This window comes from Salminus brasiliensis, chromosome 2 (genome assembly GCF_030463535.1).
Source record: "Salminus brasiliensis chromosome 2, fSalBra1.hap2, whole genome shotgun sequence".
Taxonomy (NCBI): domain Eukaryota; kingdom Metazoa; phylum Chordata; class Actinopteri; order Characiformes; family Bryconidae; genus Salminus; species Salminus brasiliensis.
The window spans coordinates 42831562-42853447 of record NC_132879.1 but is presented as its reverse complement, the minus strand read 5'-3'; the positions used below and the strand labels follow the sequence as shown (position 1 = coordinate 42853447).

Genomic DNA, 21886 nt, shown 5'->3' with positions numbered 1-21886 from the left:
AAAGGTGCGGTGTCTGACTTTACATGTAATGGAGGAGGCATGTGCTTGTCCTTACGCTCTTAATTGGCTCAGCTAAGCTGGGAAGAAATTCAGATAAAAAAGCTTTAATAGCTTAATCGAGCTACTCATTCACACACACACACACCGTATCTGTTGCGAGGTTTGTGTTTGTTATGCTCTAGTACTTTATTAGTGGTCAGTATCTGACCACAGGACCATCTGGGCTGGCTATGTTTTGGTTTGTCCGACTGGCCTCTGCTTTGTAAGCCGCTCTGTAGCACATGCTCACTCAGTAACATCACTACCTTATTGGTTGTCGCTGCAGTGCTTAGAACAGACCATCGGCCAAATAAAAGCTGCTCAATGGTGGTCCTAAGCGTTAATGGACAGGCGAACAAAAAAGTGTGCACACATGGTAGGTGATAAAGTGTCCAGTAGGTGTCCTTCATGGCTTCAAACTCATGTGTTTCTTGTTAAATGCAAACACTTAGCAGACTCCAGTGTCGTGCTTTGATGGCAGGTTTGCTAAAGCAGGGAAAACTGACCTTTCATTCAAGCTCATGAAACATGCATATTATCACAGAGTGCACTTTGAGTATGAAGAAGAATACAGTGTGCAAAGCAGTACACTTGTCCTTTTTACTTTGGACAGGTCCTGCTGGTGTGGACATGGCCTTAGCAAGGGGGCAAGTGTTCCCCAGGCTGACTGCAGCGTTTCCCACATTTGAATGATGAAAGATAGATGAGGGAGGATAGAGGGTGGTGTAGTCACAGATATGTGAACAAGGTAGGGACGTTGGATTAGAGGACAGGGGTTTTGGGAATGTTCCTCCTCCCAAAAATGTGTTATTTCATAACATTACTATTATTGTCAAAGAATTACTCACTGTCTCTTATATCAGCTCCACTTCGCATATAAGCACTTTAGAGTTCTATTATTACAGACTGTATTCTATCTGTTTCTCTGCATACTTTCTTAGCCTCCTTTCACCCTGTTCTGTAAAGACCAGGACCACACAGGACCACCACAGAGCAGGTAGCAACAGATGAGCTTCTGTCTCTGACTTTACATCTACAAGGTTACACCACTTAGGTAGGAGTGTCGAATAGAGTAGACAGTGGGCGGACGCTATGCAGCAGACACAGAGCACTTGTACCAGCACAACACACACACACACACTAACATGCCAGCCACTGCAGTGCTGAGAATGACCCACCACCCTGATGATACCTGCTCTGTGGTGGTCCTGGCCATTGAAGAACAGGGCAATAGAGGTGGTATTAATGTTGTGGCTGATTGGTGTACAGGCCCAGGCAAATAAATAATGAGCCAGAAAATGGTGGTTTTGGGCTGGTCAGAGTCCAGATTTAACCTCCATGGATAAGGTGTTTTTAACTGTTAGATGTTTGAAGCTGTTAAAGCTAATTGAAAAATAACTGACTCTTCTTTCTATAAAAGTCTGTCTGCAATCTTACCCACAAACTTTTCATATTTACAAAAAAAGGGGAATATCCCACACATAAACTTACTTTATTTCTTTAAAGATTTGCTAAAAAGACCAGATGGAGCTCAGTTTTTCACCATTTTGGGCTGGGTCCATTTTACTGCCTGGTCATGTTGTTGACAACGACTGAAAATGCTGCACTTTTTCTGTGGCATCTACCAGATTCAACAGCACCTAGTTTTGCATTACTGTATGTGGGAGACTGACTGCTGGAGTCTGGACAGGATTTACATTCATGCTTTCACTATTTGTACTGTAATCTGTCAACAGACCAGTCACTGTGATACAGAAAAGGAAGACAGGGCCTGGTCATATCCTTGTTATTCTTCCATTGTCAGAAATCGTAACAGTGTTGTGCTCTGTGCCCCATTTATTGCTCACACACTTCCCTTAATTGGTGAAAATCATGAATCATCTGAGAGCTAATTGTCAGTTCAGAAAAGATTTACTAGAAAAACATCTAACAGAAATGTATGAAATCTTGTATGAAAGCTTCACAGCTTTGACAACTGATCCAACGCTTTTGAATATAACGAACTATGGATTACTAGACGTTTTGGGAGGGGGAAGGAATATAATACATTTTGATTGGTGAGACAAAAGTGAATGATAATGTAGGAAACAGCACCATCATAGAGACAATACCAGCAGCTGCTGACAGTTCACTACTGAAGAGCCTGACTCCACTGTCCACAGTTGATGAGTGTTTCATTCTTGAAGATAAATGAAGATCCACAGAGTTCCATCTTCTCCTTTCTGATGTACACTCAGTTTCTTAGGAAGACCTGTACACCTTCTCATGCATGCAGTTATCTAATCAGCCAACTGTACGGTAGCAGTGCAGTGCATAAAATAATGCAGATAAAGTCCAGCAGCTTCGGTTAACGTTCACATCAATCATTAGAATCAGGGGAAAATGTGGTCTCAGTGTTTTTGAGTGTTGCATGATTGTTGGTGCCAGATGGGCTGCTTTAAGGATTTCTAGAACTGCTGATCTCCTGAAATATTCAGAACAACAGCCGCCTGACTACTATTAATGTCAAAGAATCACTGTCGATTATATCAGCTCCACTTCACATATAAGCACTTTAGAGCGCTTGTACCAGCACAACACACACACACACTAACATGCCAGCCACTGCAGTGCTGAAAATGACCCACCACCCTGATAATACCTGCTCTGTGGTGGTCCTGGCCATTGAAGAACAGGGCAATAGAGGTGGTATTAATGTTGTGGCTGATTGGTGTACAGGCCCAGACAAATAAATAATGACTTTACCTTTTTGATTAGAGATTAACAATGAATGGCCAGACTGGAATCTGAAATGAATGTTTCCAACATCTTGTGGAATCCATGTTATGAAGAACTGAGGCTGGTTTGAGAGCAAAGTGAGGCACTGTCCAGTATTAGCATAGCATTCCTAATAAAGTGCTGAAGGAGCGAATCCATCTTAATACTTTACTTTTTTTCTCTGTCTAATATCCAAAGAGACAGTGTTCTGGGATTACCCCAAGGCAATCAGGAAAGTGTAGAATCATGTGTTTCATGTTACAAACAGCATTTGGAGTGTTACACATACAGCACCAACAAAAGAAAACTTTACTCGTAAAGGTCCTTTCTTGCTGCCAGCTTGCCGACCAGCAGTATTTCCACAAGGTCCGAACGAGGAGCAAACAATGTGGTCATCTGTAATCCAGGTCTCTGCAATTTAAAGGGCGAGTCCAAAGACACTGACGATGCAGTACATTGACTTATTCTCCCATCTCACTGTACAGCTGCCTATAAGGGAAGAGAAAATATGTATTATGCTGTATTAATATGTATTATGTTGAAATGCCAGTTTATCAAGGACACCTACATGTTAACTGTACTCATATTATCAGAAATGTCTACCATAGATGTGCATCTTGTAGACACTTACTGACTGCAGCCCATGGGTTATTGTGCAATTTAGGACCCCCCCTCCCCCCACGCCATCCATCAGTGGAAAATGACCAAAGCAGGACCACCACTGACCAGTTATACACTATATTGCCAAAAGTATTCGCTCGCCTCCCTGTGCACGCATATGAACTTGAGTAAAATCCCATTTTTAATCCATAGAGTTTAATATGATGTCAGGCCACCATTTGCAGCTATAACAGCTTCAGCTCTTCTGGGAAGGCTTTTCACAAGGTTTAGGAGTGTGTTTATGAGATTTTTTGGATCTTTATTCCAGAAGTGCATTTGTGAGGTCAGACACTGATGTTAGGCAAGAAGGCCTGGCTTGCAGTCACTGCTCTAATTCATCCCAAAGGTGTTCTATCGGGTTGAGGTCAAGTTCTTTAACACCAAACTCAAACTTATCCATGTCTTTACAGACCTTGCTTTGCGCACTGGTGCGCAGTCATGTTGGAAAAGGAAGGGGCCACCCCCAAACTGTTCCCGCAAAGTTGGGAACATGAAATTGCCTTGAGTGAACTCAATGTTTGCTCCCGACCCAAGAGTGCAGAAAGTTTGCGTTCCTAAAGTCGCCCAGTGGGGTGATGTGAAGCATACCGTCTGTGGTGTTGTCCCAGAAACAGGAGCAGGCTGTCTGCAAACCAGCTCCATTCTTCTGCATTATGATGCAGGTTACTGCTCAAAAGAAAAGAGACACAGAAGGTAAGCTGTACGAGTCACAAGCTCTTTCAAATGTGGGTGTAGTTTTAGTGTTTATCTGGCACTGTTAGGTTTGTAGCTATATACTACAGTTAGCTCATCTTTCTGTGAAGACTTGAGTTGACAGAAATCCTGGCGATACTACATGGTCTGTCAGCTAGGTGTCTGTACCAATATACTTGAATGGTTTGCCCAATTTGTTGAGCTGGCTGAGGCACTGCTCCACCACGTTGTTTGTCCACTGTTTCACTCTGCTCTGCTGATAGGCGTTTTCACCAATGGCTCCTTCGACCGCCTGAACGTGCATAAGAAACAATCCAGGGTTGCTGTTGTTTTTGTTTTTTTTGTTTTTTACATAAAAACAACACAAAGTGATGAACTGGTTACCGAGAGCAAAACACCACTTTAGGCACACTGTATGTGCTACCAGTATTCCAGCTTTACCTCCTTGACGATAGTGCTGACTTCATCCACGACAAAGGCAGTCTAGAAAACCAACACGAAACCAGAACAGTGTTATTAGCTAGCACTAGCTAACAAAATAACCTGAGGCATGAACGTAGCTACCGGCGTCTCTGCCTTTCATAACAGTCAGACAACTGTTAGCTAGTGTTAGTGCTAGCAACCGCTTACATCCACAAATAACCCACAGACACATACGCAGCAGTAGAAGATGAGTTAAAGTTACATTAAGCTAACATTATTTTAGTGGACATCATGCTTTTACAGTCATGTAATTCACTTTTGCTGCCTAGCTTAGCTTAGCTGGCTATCAGCTAATAGCTTTAATGCTAGCGGTTTTAGTACGTCATGTACGTTCAGATACAAACAGAACTGGAATCCGTTCGATGCGTGTTAGGATTTATAGTTATAAAAGTGAAGGGGTGTTAGTTAGTAAGTCAGCTAGTTAGTTAGTTAGTTAGTTAGTTAGTTACCTCTTCAGCGATCTGAAAGTCCTCCATCATGCTGATCCAGGGTTGTTGTCTTCTGTCGCTTCAACTGCAACACGCCGTTGCCACGGTAACCGTAAAGGCAGCGTCGTGGTACCTTCAAGCGCACCCACGAATCTTCAGTGAGTTTGTTGCCTGAAATTATTTAGCTAGCATTTTATACAAATATTTTATTTAAAAAAAACTCCCAAATTGACTGTGCTCTATCTTTAGAAGATTAAAATTGATTTGTAATATAAATAAGAAAAAAAAATGGATTAAATGGAGTATGTTTGTGGAAATGCTAGCTAGCTAAATGCGTATCTACAGACTCTTAAAACTCGCCATTAATGATTCAGTAATTCTGACAAATGTATGTAAATTTGTATTTTTGGGGGAAAAAAAAACATTTTCTTTAACAGTTGAAAAACTGTTGAACTTTTTTATTTGTTGGTTTTGTAGGTGTTGGTTACTTCGTCACCTCTCTCCCATCCCATTTTAGAGACTGAAACAGGCTGACACAAAGTGAGTACAGTTTGTAGTCACAGCCGGTAGCTTTATTTATTCGAAAATTATCATGAAAAAAGTATAGCCAGGGAATCACTGCTTGATCAGTACATATATGAGCACACACACCTCCTAGCGGTAAGTAATCCTAAAAAAAAAAAAACCCATCAAGAGGCAGGTACCCATTCAAAGGTATGGCGGTCACATACATTCATGCCTTTCACAATGATAAAGCAGGCTGAAGAGGCGATATTGGTTACTGCAGAAGATTTGATGTTACATTCCTCCACTACAATGAAAAACAACATCATTTAGCATTTGGCATTCATTAAATAGTCGATTAAATAGAGTCCAGCTACTGCAATATGAACTAAGGCAGGTTACAAAATATGCAGCACCCAAGTCTTGCAAAGCGTAATTGTAAATGAATCCACTAGCAAAAACAATCAGTGCAAAGATCACACAATCAGCATTGCAATGTGTGGAGACATCAAACCCTGACATAAGTGCTGTTCTGCAGACTTATAATTTTACATTTATCTGTGTCTGTGAACCGACTCCATCTGCAACCCGAAAATGTCATTTTTGGCATTTTGTCTCTACTGTAGAGAATGTAAACCAGAATGCATTCACATAATTATATGGGCACTAGCTGTGCTCTCCCTGTAACGCTTTAATGACTGGTTTGTTTTCACCCTTGGTGCGATTAATTTGGGCAGGTGTAAATACACCAATCACACTCGGATACGGACCAAAACAACTGCACCTAGACCCTTGAGAACAGGTGATTTCAGTCTGGCTTCAAACAAACTCTGAACTGACCCCCTGTGATCAAAACCAACTACCAGGTGTACTCCACAAGTTTGAACCAAACGGTTTTCATAGGTATATTGTCCAGATAATTACTACAGCTATGAACATCTCTGCCATTGCTTCATGTTAAATTGCACAAAAATGTGCACTAGTCCAAAACACAGAATCTTCCTCCTTGCTACTAAGCGGATCTCTGACCAATGAGTGGAGAGAATGTTCTTACGTGGTTTGCAGTGACGCATTTTGGTGTGCTTGGATATTTCTGAACTAAACCAAGGGGAAAACGCACCAATTTGCAAGTTAGTTAACCAATTAACTATAATTCACTATAGGTGTACAAACACCCTTAGGATACCCTGTACATTCCAACCCTGTAGATTTCTATTCCAATGCTTTAAGGCCCACTGTCCCACCTACCAATTTTAGTCTTTTAGGGCCGCTGTCTGAATGTCTGGATACATTCCACAAGTTGAGTCCTCTAGGCCCACTATACTGTATTTATTTTAGTGCTTCAGGGCCACTCTACTACATTTCCACGTTAGTCTCTTAGGCTCACTGTACTACGTACTGACTTTAGTCCTTTAGACCCATTGTATTATATTCCATTTAATGCTTTAGGTCCGCTGTACTATATTCTTCAGTGCTCTAAGCAAATGTATTCCATTCCCATTTTAGTACCTTAGGCCCACTGCACTACAGTCCCATTTCGGTCATTTAGGACCACTTTACGACATACCAATTTGAGCCCTTAAGATCCCCTACGTTGCAGTTTAATTTTAATGCTTTAGGGTCACTGCACTACAGTACCATTTTAGTCTTTTAGGCATCTTGTACTACTTTCCAATGTTAGTCCTTCAGATCCAAGGTACTAGAGTTGAATTTTAATTGTCCTTTAAGCCTACTGTACTATCTTCCAATTTGACTGCTTTAGTTACAGTTGTGCTACCGTTTCTCTGTGGTGATGCAGGATATTTCAAGCTTAAGGCCCACTGTACTGCAATTTCACTTTAGTCCCTCTACCACATTCTAAAGCCCAGTGTCTTGAATTCCAGTTTGAGTGATTAAAGGTCCTATTTCAGTGTTTCAGGCCTATTATACTACACTGCAATTTAAGTGCTGTTACCCACTGTATTATAGGCCCTTTAGCCAACTTTAGCCAACAAGCCTTTGTAGAGGTGCAAAGCCTGATTTTAGATGTCCTATAATAAACTGGGATTTAATCTACATTTTCATTCATTATCGTGAACCAGCAATACCTAGTCAGCATTCAGGCAAAGAATATGTATAAAGCCTGTGAGACATTCTTAGTACTACTACGGCATAATGAATACGGAAGTGTGTCCAAAGGTTTGTCATTGAAGAGCTTACAAAAACAGCACATTTACTTGATTGAAGGAACAGTGAGTTTGGACTACTATTGGGATCTACTAGAGAGCACACCAGCTGAATAGCAGCATTCTCTATCAAGAAAAGCAAACAGTGGTCCAAATCCACTTTACAGCACAATTATTTCGCATAATACATCAACTGCATTTCTTTATTTCTGGGGACAGGCCGTCAGGTGCGATACTTTGGACAGAAGCTTCTTTGTTTAATCAGTGGAAGACTTCATCCTGGGTGAGCAGTCGAGACTCTCCGTGGCTGAGAGTGAAAAACTGATCTGGGTTGAGTCCATGGGCCACCATGGCATCTCGCACCCTTACTGGAGGTTCCAGATAATACTAAAAGAGAAATCACAGTGGAACATGAGTTTTGACCAGTTCTTAACAAAAGGTAAGGTAATGATAGGCCATCACCTGGACATTGCTTAATTCATTCAGTATACAGCCATTAAACTGTAAAGTGACTATTTCTGACGAGTCTTAGAGAAGCCATAATTCAACCCACCAATGGATAACAATGTAGACTTGCTTATGTGCTTTCTGACACTGTGATATACTACATGTCCAAATGTTTATGGATACCTCTTGTGTATCTGCTCCAGAATAGGACTTTCTGGAGCAGATACACATGAACCCTTTGGCACCATGCCTAATGGCGTGGGCTAGAGGGGTATAAAGCCCCCCCAAGCACTGACCTGTGGAGCAGTTTTGAGGTCCATGCACTCATATGCTGTTATTAGCAGCAGCTGCTGCTGCTGCACAAGCAATATGAGTGTTTGTAGAGCGTGAAAAGCTAAACAGGCAGGTTATGTCATCAGTATAGTGCTCATCTGCACTGAGGATAGCTTGCTGTCATTTGGTGCAGACCACCTTAAAAGCTGTGAAGCAGACAAAGACTGAACTGTTCACAACGGACCAAACTATAGACAGATAAGTTTGGTCTGCACCAAAAAAAGGTAAAGTGTGAAAACACCCTAATGGATAATAATAAGGTAAAAAGGTATCAAAAATAATAATAAAAAGGTATTACTGAGGAATGTACGATTCAGGCACACGCTATCCAGATCAACCACTAAACCAAAAAAAGCTTTGAATTAAACTACTGTATGTGGAAGACAATGCTCACAACTATTTACAAGCAGTTCTATGGCAAGCTAATTTTTTTTTAATTTAATTGATATATTAATGAAAAACATTACAGAACAAATGTTAATATCACAAAGCTGCATTCCCAAATCAGAAAAGGTTGGGAACAAAATGTCTTTTAAGTGTAAGAGAGTCATTAAATGCTTTACCATCCCAACCTTTTTTTAATGCAAATGCCTGAAATGCAGGAATGGATGTATTAAACAATTAAACACAATATGAAATTACTTGGGTTTATACTGTCTGCATTTTTATTTGCATTTTCCAAACATTTTTTTCTGGTTTGGGGTTGTAAAAACAATTGGAAAAGAATAAATGTATGTGGGGTCCTGGAGTCATTTTCCCATTTTAAAAGCTGCAATCTGCAAATCTGCTGATTTTATTTCAGACCCCCCCAAAACAGGCTAATGTTTTGCTACCTCCTCCTCTGAGAAAAATACAGGCTAATTGACCTACTATTTGTCACTGAACTGATCATTGTATTATTGACTTGTCTGGATACACATTTCAATGATTTTCCAGGCAGATGTTGCTACTCACTGCATTCATACTCCTACAAACTGTATCCATATTAAACACCTCCCAAACTCTAAAACTGATAAATACTTTGTCTGGGTGTTCTGGACTACATTAGGAAAGCATTAGCATGGAAAAATCCAATTCTTTTAGACTTTAATCTCGTTTTCCAAAATAACTTCCAATTGTAAACAGCAAAAGCATCTTATACAGGCAGCGGACTCCACCGCAAGAGATACTATCGGACATCGGACTATGTGGTCTGATCTTGGGCTGAACTTGCTAGGACGGCCTGATCTGGCTATGTCTGCGGTTGTAAATGATTTAGCAGACTGTGGAATGGCTGATGTCCAATTGTTCTGAGACTTTTTGAAATCCCGTCCCAGACTCCTCTGCATCTAGACTCCTCTGTGTCTTCTTTCTGGAGGCCCCAGAAAGATCTTTGGATCTAGTCATGGTGAAACCACTCACTTCAGCAATCAAGAGCAAAACAAACAAAATGCCTGGGGTTTAACCAAAACAGGCTCATCCTCTCTACCCATGTTCCAATCATCTGCAGCTGATGTGCTGCACCTGATTCTAATATTAGTCATTTGACATAGTACTAAATGTGTGGCTTTTTGTGTGTTTAGTTTTATTACCTTCACCCTTCAATATTTGTAAAAATAAAAAATCCAATGTCAAAATGTTTAAAAAATGTTAACAAAGACAAAGAATTTCACATGACTGTAACTTCTGAACTTCAGACTGAGGGAGGGGGAAAAAACCCACAAATGTTTGCCTGTGGTGTAATTACTCACAAACAGCTCTCAGAGCTTGTACCGTGACAGAAACATGACTGATATATAAAACCTAGTTAGACTCAACATATCACAGCAACAAAAGCGCTAACACCACTATAACAACAGCCCTACAATGTCACCTTTGTGTTCTTTTATGGTAGGGGGACAAAGAGAGCGGTCAAAAAATGCAGAGTGTGCCAATGTAGTCTCAGTAAAAATGGCACAAACAGGGAGAGAGACAGACAAATATACCTCGTAGGCTAGGGCAAATGTCCCCCAGTGAATAGCGAGGGAGTTTTTGGCCTGAACATCAATGTGGATTTGAACTGCCTCCTCTGGGTCCACATGCTGGGATTTCATAATGCCTCTGGAAAGAGAGAAGAAATAGTCCGTCCATCAGTTCTGCAAGGACAGCAGTGCTACTGCAATTAGGGGTGCACAATACAGAACCACCTTAAATATTATTCACCAGGCAATTTCAATGACTGTTGTGTTGACATTGCTGATGATAATTACAACCAATAATTTAGTGCCCCACTTTGTAGATCACATGTGCACACATTTAGTCACTAGTGCATTTCTGTTCAATTCACTCAACTGGAGCATATCAATTCCAGTCCTGACATTAAGGGTCAGAGACCACTTTTTGTAACTGCTGAAATGCAACGATTCAACTCCTCAAAAGACCAATCCTACAAGACTGGAATTGAAGATATCTGGAATAGTAAAAAAAAAAACAAAGAGCAGACTGGGTCGAAGCGTCTCCTAAACAACAAGGTTTCTTTGCAGAACTTACAGAACGGATTTTGTGGCACTAGTCTCTAAGCTTTTAATGATGCTAACCTACACCCCTGCTGCATAGCTGCAGACCAGTCAAAGTGCCCATGCTAACTCCTGTCTACAGTTTACAGTGTGGACACAAGCAGTCAGACTGAATCCTGGAGCAATGGAAGGTCTTCTAGAAGGACAATTTTCAGCAGAAAGTAGGAACACTGCATAACCAGTCATATTCATGTAATCCATGTAATTACACTACATTGTCAGTCCACAGGATTCTTTCACTCCAAATGCCAGTGCTGTATCTCTCAGCCTGTCCAGAAATGCATGTGTATAACATGTCCTTTAGTGGTGACCCAAAGCAGGAATTACACTTCCTGACTATAGGGGAAGCCCAGGAGCAAGAAACACCAATTCTTGCACAACATGCTGCTTTAAAGGATCCGCTGCCAGATCTTGGGGCTAGATACCACAGGACACCTTTAGAGGTCTTGTAGAGTGAGCTGTTTCGGGGACAAGCATATGACCATTAGCATATTAGGCACAATGTTTTGGCCCACTGGTGTACATGTGATCAATGTTTACATCAGCATTTGGCTTACGTTGGCAGAAAACTTGACATCAGCAAAAAATGTTATCCAATCCTGTAACAAATGTAGCCTGGAACGTTTAAGTGATGTTAGCTGTGTATTGCTTCCTGTGGGATAGTAGAGTGTTTGCATAGTTGGTGCATGGCGACTACTTTTAGATGTTTAATTAAGGCACTCATCTAATTGGTGTCTTGGTGTCGATGTACAACAAGTCTTAATTATGGGTTACCATTAGCCAAGAAATTCAAAACTGGTGTATCTGTAACTGGAATATGCATTTTCATTGATGTCATACAGCTGTGAAACCTTTTATTATTCATCTAACTCACCTAGGCAGGTATGCTCCGATAGGGATAGCGGCCAGGTCGAAGGGCCCAAAGCGTTTCCCTATCTCCTCAAACACGGAGCAGTACCCTGTATCCCCTGCGAAAAAGAAACGATTGTTAGGTCCCAGCACGGTCCAGCTGCCCCACAGTGCCCTGTTGTCATCTGTCGGTGTGCGCTTGCACCAGTGCTGCGCGGGCGTGCAAACGAATGTTGTGTCATCGTGGCCAGGGACGCAGTTCTCCTCCCACCAGTCTAGCTCGATGACGTTCTCACAGCCGTTTTTCCTCATCCAGTCCAGCAAACCGAGTGGCACAAACCAGCGCAGCTCTGCGCCAAAGCGCGTGTTCAGTGCCGCCACCGAGCCTGCGTCCAGGTGGTCGTAGTGTGTGTGGCTGATGAGGACAGCATCCACACGGGGCAGCTGTGCCACAGTGCAGGCTGGACCCCGATAGCGCTTGGGCCCGACAAAGGGCAAGGGGGAGGCCCTCTGGCTGAAGACGGGGTCAGTGAGCACCACCAGCCCCTCCATTTCCAGCAGCACAGTGGCATGGCCCAGCCACGTCACCCGCAGGGACGACCCTACTTGCCCACACTGCTCTGGGTTTTGTACGAAGTATGGCTCCAGCACTGGCAGCTCCTTATCCAACACCTTAAGGGAAAAAAGGAAAATTAATCAATGACCGCATGGCTATAACTTGCGATGTAGCATTTCAACAGCTTGCCACAATTTGTCTCAAACTATTCTTGTTTCACTAGACAGAAGCATGTCATCTGATGCAGCAATAGCATATGACATGTAACCTATGTGCTAGGATATGCAAATCAAGGCTGCTATTCCACACTGCATTTAAAAAGACCACAGTCGAGCATTTTAACTAAATTAAATGACTCGGCCTCACACTGCAGCAGGAGAACGGTTTCCACAGATACTTGGCCTTAAAAAATAGCTCATAAAAAATAAAGCTTCAACAAGATTTGATTAGGTACAGTGATGCTCATGCCTTTGGTTATCACCATTAAATTAAATACAATTAAATACGAATGATTATAACTGAAAATTATTTATGGCTTAATTATGTAAAAAAGTTCAGTGGTACATAGGCCCGTCACAATACCTATGTGATTGGATATATATATATATTGTCTCAGAAACAATTACAATGAATTTTAGGGCTTAATTTTAGCATTGCAGGGTGTACAGTGTCACATAAGACAAACTTAATTAAATGTTACAACTTTTTGCTACTTTAGACAAAAGGAAAATTTACACTGTTCTTATTTTTCATTATTTGATCTGCCCAATATCAATTATTTTACTCCAATCTTGGGTATACTGAGTGCATTATTAAGATCATGACATGTTGGATCATTGTCTTTTGGTGACTTCTGGTGAAAATTCCTGTATTTTTTTTTAATTGCAATATATACTGCAGGACAACAAAAGATGCAGTTATGCAATTTTTATTTTCAATATTGTGCAGCCCTAATAAACATTTTTCATTTGAAGAGCATTTTATGCCACTGATTTACTGATAATAGCATAATAATGCAATTACACCCTTTAAAAGAGCAATGAACTTTTGATAATTAAGCATATTGAGATGTGGGATTATAAATTTAAATATGTTTAAATAAAACAAATAAAATAAAACTACTGTTTGTAATCAAGGTCAACAAAGTTTCCCCCCTTATGGGCTCCTAAGATCACAAAAATCACTGTTCAGAACAGATTGTGTTTTTTGAGTCACAGATCAGATCATTTTTTAGGTTCAGCAAAAAAGCAAAAAAGACAAACTGCTCTCCACAGACACACCAGAGTCTCAGTGTTTACTCCGCGCCCCCAAGAGGGCCGTTAAGTTTTACACATTCTACAATAGCAGAGTTTAAGTCAGATATGGTAAAAACTGACATATTTTCTATCAAAACACCTCCAACATGGCGGTTTTGCAGCCATGCGCATGGTCAGCCTGGTGACCCAGGACCTTTCTACAACTTTCGTTAATACACAACTGATGCAAAACATGCGCAACTCTCAGCGAAAGATGTGTGTGTTTAGCTTGAATAAACAGTGGGAAAGACTACAGCAGTAGTAAAACTGAATTCTACACTATAGTGGTTTAACTTTGACAGTTAATCCACAGTTGGCATTCGTGATGATCTGCACTTTTTTTCTACACGATAGATGTTGTCTGCTCACAGACAGAGAGCAGACCAGAGGACAGAACAGGGTCATGTTTATTTATTGTATAATAAGTCACAATTATCGTGACAGGCCTTGTGGTAGATTTATTATTTTTAACACTGCTAAAGTATCCTGTTGCTACAGGACCCTGCTTAACATCAGCTAGTTGTTGAATGTAGATTATAGCCTAGTATGCTATATGAACAGAACAATAACATTTCTTTCATCATAACCAGTTATTAACTAGAAAGCAAGGCTAAACAAAATGACATTTCATCTACAATCCCCATTACTGATTCACAAATCTATGAAGGCCCATTCTCACCAGAAATTCAAGAAATTTGTCCCCTACTTTCCTCTTTCTCTGTTTTAAGCATTAAAAACTTTTGGTCCTATGCTGCGTGTCATGACTGATTTATTTTACTGAAATAATTACTAAAATTAATACAAAACATATGGCGGAATTCAACTGCATATGTCATAATCTGTAGATAATGAGCAATATCTTCAGCATAATCAGTCTCAAATCTCAAAAACCAAGAAAACCCACTAACTAGGACTCTCATCTAGGACAATCATCACATGATGCCACCAGCGCTGCAAGGGCGAAGGCTTGCACACTGCTACTTTCTTCTAACTGCTGCTAATGTAACGTCATTGGACAGCTCGACATGCTAGGAGGAGAATGCTAATAGACAATTCTTTCCCAGACACCTATGTTGAGACAATTACTATGTCTTCAACTCCAAGTCAAGGGTTGTAACTTTGGGCTGTGGCACATCACTGTCTTCTATTGGTAGGGCCAACAGTTGCTCTACTTCGAAGCCCAATTAATTACAATATTGAGGAAAATTATATCTAATTTCTGCATAATCAGTCAAAATCATGACGCAAAATGTTGGATGGGGGCATATAACTGCCAAAAACAGAATAAGGAAGAAACAAGCAATATTTTTCCTCTTTTACTTGGCAAATTTAGCATTTTACTGAGTTTTATTTCACGGACTGATAAATCTACTCCAAAAATGTTACTTTGAAACCTGGTACATGTTTGCTCCCCCTCTAATGATAAACTGGGGGTGCAAATGCTTTACTTGCTTTACTGTATAGGCCCCTATGAGGTGTCTCACAGAGGACTACATAACCTCCCTTATCCAATTCTGCTACACACAACATGCTTTATCCACACACCACTGAAACAACTCCCACTAAAGTGCAAGAACGCACCTGACCAGATAGCTGCAAGCTGAGGACCTGCCTAGAGCACCTGCCTGTTTGAGGCTGGAATGTTCACCTCTTTTGAGCTGGGCACGTTGCTGTGGTTCTTCTCCATTAGGAAGAGCCGCAGGACGGTGGCGTAAGAAGGGAACTGCCACGTCGGCCAGGGGTTGACAAAGCGGCCATTGGAGTCGCGTCTCGAATGTGTCACTTCTTCCTCATGGCGGTAGTTCAGGCGGAAGCTTTTACGGGAAGAACTGCTCTCCCTCAGTCCCCCCATGCAGGTGGTATCTCCTGGGCTGTTGGAGGTCTCACCTTCTGCCATGAGTGTCTCTTTTTCCACGATTCCTCCTTCTGCCATAACTTTACAGCCCGTTTCTGACCTGCAGTTAAACAAAAGCCAGCACGGTCTTATATGTCTTATATTAAAAATCCTGTGTTCTAAACCTTACTGGTCAGACATCACACTGTGCTGGGAACTGCACTCCCAGTTCATTCAGTTGCGTTTACAAAGACAGTTTCTTTCTCCTTTCTCTCTTTAAACGCTATGCAAAGCAGAGGAGGATTGAAGTTCAAGTTCAGATAACGTCCAGTAACGGCAGCTTCTTATCAAACAGCTCATAAAGAGAAGAATTCAGTCACAACATGGCACGGCCGGGAACAACTTACAGACCTACCCCCCTACTAGCACTGCACTGTCTTGACTTAATAATAATAATAATAATAATAATAATATTCACCATTTGTGTTGGACACAGATGAAATTTGGCCTCCACCTTTTAACTCATCCATGCAGTGAACACACACATTGGCAGTGAGAAAACTGCATTGTTTTAAAAATACTTCAGTACTTTATCATCATTAATATTATTATTAATTCAGAATTAATGTGGACTATCTGAGCTTTACCTCACTCAAAAGTCTACAGCTCTCCTTACATCTTTCATTTAGAGTTTCGAAGAACCGGTTACAAAATCTTGGTCCATCAATTGTCTGAAGAACCCATTTGAGATTCAATGCTTTTGCATACTGTTTGTAATAAAACAGCCAAACATATGCAAAACAGAGTAAAGTGAAATTGTCTACCATTACGCTAACATATTTTTCTGTGAGGACTAGTACCACTTGTCACTAGTCACTGCACCACATACTGTATACTTGAGTATGTGTCACGGATTACACTTTTACCTATACATATATATTTTCAAAATTCTCTGTACTTTTTACACCCCTGCCTGTTGGACCTGTAGAATCTACTTTGGCATTAATTTAAATAAATTAAAATAAATAAATATTTTGATGCTTAAAATTCACTAGTTTTACTGGAGTGATATTTTACCAGCTAGCCATACTAGTCTAGTCGACATTTACAGTAATTGCACAATACTTTCTCTCTGCTCTAGAAGTTCCTCCTAGTGTTTCACTGATATCGATTCCGTATCAGCGTCGGTACTGGCAATAGCAAGCACCTATACCATGAAGCTTACTGACGCCCTGGAACATTTTTATGAAACCAAACATTTCAACAACAAGTAAAAGACAGTCATATCTAGTTATTACAATTAAACAGACTTTTAATGGAACATTTACTTTTCCTGAAACCAAAAGTTGTGTTTAAGCATCTTGTTTAAAGGACACACACTGAGGTTTAGTACCTTTTTATATACAGGCGTGTACTTGAATGTGAAATAGCTGCGGAAGCACTTCTTGTTTCTAAACTGGCATTTTTTCACTTCTCTGAAATGTGAATTTTAGCTGTTTGATCAAGCTCACCAAGATTATGCTTCCCTACCTGCACGTCTTTGCACAATTATTGTTTTGTATTTATTTATTTTTTACTAATATTTAGCTCTGAAACTTTTCAAATGTGCAGTTACTCAACCAGTAAACACTTTTTTTAACATATTGTATCTTATTTGGGATAAGATATTTAAAAAAATAAATAAATAAAACCTATAAAAAGTGGAACACTATAAATATCAGGACTTATAGATCTAGACCATCTATACAGTATTTTAGTCAGAGTTGGTATCGATACTACAATACTTTGTAGCTTAACACGAACAAACACACACACACACACACACACACACACACACACACACACACACACACACACACTCACTCTCTCTTCTCCAAATGCGCTTCCACAGCAAATACTGTTATCTATGTAACGAGGACACTTACAGAACCAGTCAGATTCAATTTTCTTATGTTGTTTTTTTGGGTTTTTTAGTTTTTTTGTCTGGGAACTCTTTTTTTATTATTCCTGGTTTATTTCTGTTGCCCAAAAAGACTATAAATATTTGGTATTAGTGCAATAAAACCAACACTGACTTTTCAGCGCCCCACATTAGGAAATGCAAACTGAGACACCCTGGCACTAAGAGTACTGATACATTTTTTTAGGTCTCCTATTAGCCACCTTTTATAGGTTGATTAGGACACATCGTGCAGATTTCATAGAGGACATGGGGAATGTAGCTAGTGCTAATATTTTACTTTAAATTCACCAGTCAGTTTTACCACAGTATTGTCATAGGTTTCACAGACACGCCCCCAACCTGAGTCTCACGCTAGTCAATACGACTATAGATGCGGTATTGCGACACCACTCGAAGGCACAGTGAGCCTCGCTGGCTCTCTGGTGTGTTGGGTTAGAGAGGGTCTAGAGAACAGTTCTGATTAACGACCACCTCTACAGTAAACATGCAGCTACTAAAAACGCACCTCTTTTTCATAACAGACTGCAAACGATATTTTCCAGAGATGATTATGTTTGTTAACATTATGATTACATTAAAATGTTAGTATCACAGCAACGCTGCGGCAGTCGTTTTTGTACCTGTGGTGTTTGGCAGACAGCAACAGTGTTTTCAGTGTGTGTGACCTGGCGGAGGAGGTCAGGGCTGAGAAGTGGCGGAGCAGCAGCGCCACGGTCGCTCCACTTCACACAGGAGCTGAACACAGCTTAGTGTGAACAGCGAGATTTACAATCATCCTCTGTCTTTGGGGACGACAAAACACAAAAAACAAAGAGCGCATTGGGGCTTACTGGTGTCGCAGTCGAGGAAGCCACTTAGATTAAGTAACTGTGGGTGTGAAGTAATGGGGGCTTGGCAGGCTAGACGTCTAAAAAAAAAAAAAAGCTCTGTTTTCAAAATAAAAGTCCTTGGGCAAGGCGAGGCTTGAGTAAATCAGAGGCTTCTTTTTCCATCCAGTTTATTTTACTAGAATCTTTTTCTTTACACGGACAAGTCAGTTCATCCACTTACTTTACAGGTCAGGTCTCTGCAGGTCTTTACAGGTCTATGCAGCTAGACGTACAGGAGAGTTTCTGAACATCTGGGGCCCAGAATGATATCCACCCTCCAAGTAATAAATCATATGACTATTTTATAAATATTATTGATTTATAATTCAATTGGTGACGCATTTAATACATGTTAAACAATATAAAAAATAATGTAATAAAATGAATTGGTTAACTGCACAATTACATTCACAACAAAACTACACAAAAATGAAAAAAATTCTGCAGTTACAACACGTGTTTAGGTCTGTGTGTGTGTGTGTGTGTGTGTGTGTGTGTGTGTGTGTGTGTGTGTGTTTAAGTGGTGTCATATGATAAAACATGCTTGTGGTTGATCCTTGCAGCTTAGGGGCTATTAGCAACTACATACACTGCTTCTAGCCCAAAATGCAGCCCATACAAGTATCCTTACGCAATTAATCAGTAATCCTCATTTTGATCAGCTCTGGTCAAGCACTGGCAAGTGTACATTTTGGTGATTTCCCTGCTCAAACACACCTCAGCAGTTGGCTAGCCACCAGCTTGTATATTAAAGCAGGGAATTCATCAATTAATCACTGGCCAGTTTCTGACCACAGGACCGCTGTTGACTATTCTCAGTACGGCAAGGACATGGTAGACATGATAGTGGGATTGTGTGTGTGTGTGTGTGTGTGTGTGTGTGTGTGTGCTTGTAAGCTAGTAAAAATGTATCAGGCCCAAAGATGTTTCTGGGGTTTTCAGACATACCGTTTACATACACATTATTTGGGCTGTGGACCACTATCAACAGCAGTGATACTGACATGGTAGTGACATGGTATCCATGTTTGTTAAGCACTGTAATGTTAGTGTTTTCTACACCATCCGCTTCAATGCTGGCTTAAGAGAAGACCCAAAGTTACCAGCCAACAGTTGCCCTGTGGTTAGAAAATGACCTCTAATGAGAAAGCATGGACTCTAACTGTAAGCCTACAATGAACTGAACTGAATACATTACATTTACATAACATCCCTAGCTAGTGTTAATAGGCTGGAGACCAAAGATACCATGAGCTAAAACACTACCACAAACAAGGTTCAATTCTGATACCTACATAGATACAAAGACACAATGCTGAAAAGAGATGAATCCAATAACAAGTCAAGCTTGGTGTTCATTTAAATGCTTCACAAAGAGATCAAGAGATCATCAGTGTTTTTTTGCACCTCAAGATGGCAAGTGACTGTTAGCACACCTAGGGAACGTTTAACCCCGTTGACACGTGGTCAATTAATGTCTGGACTGGATCCTGATAAGATGCATTTACACTTGCTAGTCAAATGCTTCTCCAGTTAGTCAGACTGTAATCCGATTGCAGTGTGGGATGGAATAAGCAAATTCGCTTGTTGCAAATTACTGGTGTTTCGGCTGTACTGGGAGGGGTTTTGGATGTTGACTGCATCTTGGAGACCAGCTGAATGTCACAACACAGAAAAGTCTAGATGCTTCTCTTCTATGTGTCATGGAGGATGGTGGGTCAAGCTGATGCTCAAAGGGTTCTACACACAGTTTTTACCAATGCTATCGACTGGTTCATTTTTGGATTTGTAAACTAGCGTCAATCTGATGTGGGCAAGTGAGAGGAGTCAAAACATAACACTGTTTATATCTAAATCCTATCTAAATCCTTTACCACTTACCAAAGGGGAGGAAGTGTCATGCTAGTAAAGTTCCTTATTTAACAACCATACAATGCGTCTTTAGTGCTATTTGGTATACTTTCACTCCTATATGTTTTATAGGATAAAATGTTTAGATAATCCTCAACTACAGGTTTTAGAGTTAGCAATATTCAAGAAATTTTGAGCATTGCACTCTGCAATGCATTGCGGTGTCTCCATACAACATACAGTCTTATTAGTATTACGATGTGGGAGCTCCATACTTCTAAAAAGAAGGTTGGATTGTTTACTTTAAAAATGAGGCACAAAAACAGTAATTAAAACAGGGCAAAGATGAATACATGCAATTAATAACACCTGTTCCTTAGAGGAGAAAAATAGTGCATTTATATACAACTTTATATAAGTATTTGGACAGCTGATCGTTTATTGTTTAGTGCATTGCTGTGAGGATTCAACTGTATTCGGCAACAAGAGTGTTAGTGAGGTCAGGATGTTGGATGATCCCAACTCCCTAACTCATCCAAACACACTGGATGGAGCACCACTGCTCCACAGCTTAAAGCAAGGTGCTTTATACCCCTTCAGCCCATGCCTCATGGAGGCATTAGTCATGGAGCCAATAGGTTCATGTTTATCTGCTCCAGAGAGTCCTATTCTATTGGCGAAACTTCTCTAGAGAGACTAGTCAAGATGTATGTATTTGTGTGTGTGTGTGTGTGTGTGTGTGTGTGTGTGTGTGTGTGTGATGTGCATTTGCACATCTGTGCCAGCAATGGGTGCAACTTTAAGTAGCTCAATGCATTCATTAGAAGGGGTGTCCACAAACATTTGCTCCTACATTTGCATATGTGCTACTTATGCAACAAGTCAACAAGTATTCCAGTACACATGTAATAAACAACCTTATAACAGTCAAAGTACAAAAAATATAAAAAATTTTAGTCAAAGTATCACTTCACTACACCTCATTACTTTCAATTCCAGTTCTGTCAAGTTTCCGTTTCACATTTTTGTGCATTTGAATGTACAGACTTTTTACAGTGACCTTGATCCTACTTTGAAAATATGAAAGAAATCAAACCTTTTAAGTGAGATTTTTAGTTTATTTACAGATAAAGCAAATCTTTGAAAAAATGTCAATTTCTTTCTCAAATACAACACCAGATGTACAATTATAGACATCCTTAGCAATTCCTAATAACAAAATCAAATGTTTTTCAATGGATTTCTGCGGACACAAACATATGGTAGTCTCTGAATTTGGTGCCAACAGCTTGAATCCATGAGAGGTATGTTTTTGTGGTTACACCTTTGGGCCTGTTAATCCCAAACATTACTTGAAGGCTGAGTTTTGTTGCTGACCCAGTGCATTCCTTCATGGCCAGACATTTACAAATCTTCTGATGGCCACTTCCAGCATGATAATGCACCATGTCGCAAACCGGTTTCATGAACATGACAATGGGTTCAGTGTTCTTTAATGGAGATACATTAATTTCTTAATATTTATACCAAAAAAAGTACATTTTCATTGTAAGTTGTGTGAACAAAGCACACTTCTACCTCTTGGTGGCTGTAATGCATCACCCTGAAACTCCTGTACAGCCTCCA

At 40.4% G+C, this 21886-nt stretch overlaps 2 protein-coding genes across 2 annotated transcripts; both read right to left on the bottom strand.

Moving 5' to 3' along the window:
* Window positions 1-2950: 2950 nt before the first annotated feature.
* On the bottom strand, window positions 2951-5176 carry LOC140550075 (dynein light chain Tctex-type 1-like). The gene is made up of 5 exons (XM_072673881.1): window positions 5082-5176; window positions 4591-4632; window positions 4318-4441; window positions 4045-4122; window positions 2951-3285 (listed from the first exon to the last, which is right to left on the bottom strand). The coding sequence occupies exons 1-5, from the start codon at window positions 5109-5111 to the stop codon at window positions 3215-3217; spliced, it is 345 nt and encodes a 114-aa protein (XP_072529982.1). The 5' UTR covers window positions 5112-5176; the 3' UTR covers window positions 2951-3214.
* A 429-nt stretch (window positions 5177-5605) lies between these two features.
* On the bottom strand, window positions 5606-18434 carry napepld (N-acyl phosphatidylethanolamine phospholipase D). The gene is made up of 5 exons (XM_072672837.1): window positions 18161-18434; window positions 15392-15698; window positions 11918-12564; window positions 10474-10588; window positions 5606-8116 (listed from the first exon to the last, which is right to left on the bottom strand). The coding sequence occupies exons 2-5, from the start codon at window positions 15674-15676 to the stop codon at window positions 7991-7993; spliced, it is 1173 nt and encodes a 390-aa protein (XP_072528938.1). The 5' UTR covers window positions 15677-15698; window positions 18161-18434; the 3' UTR covers window positions 5606-7990.
* Between the last annotated feature and the right edge of the window lie 3452 nt (window positions 18435-21886).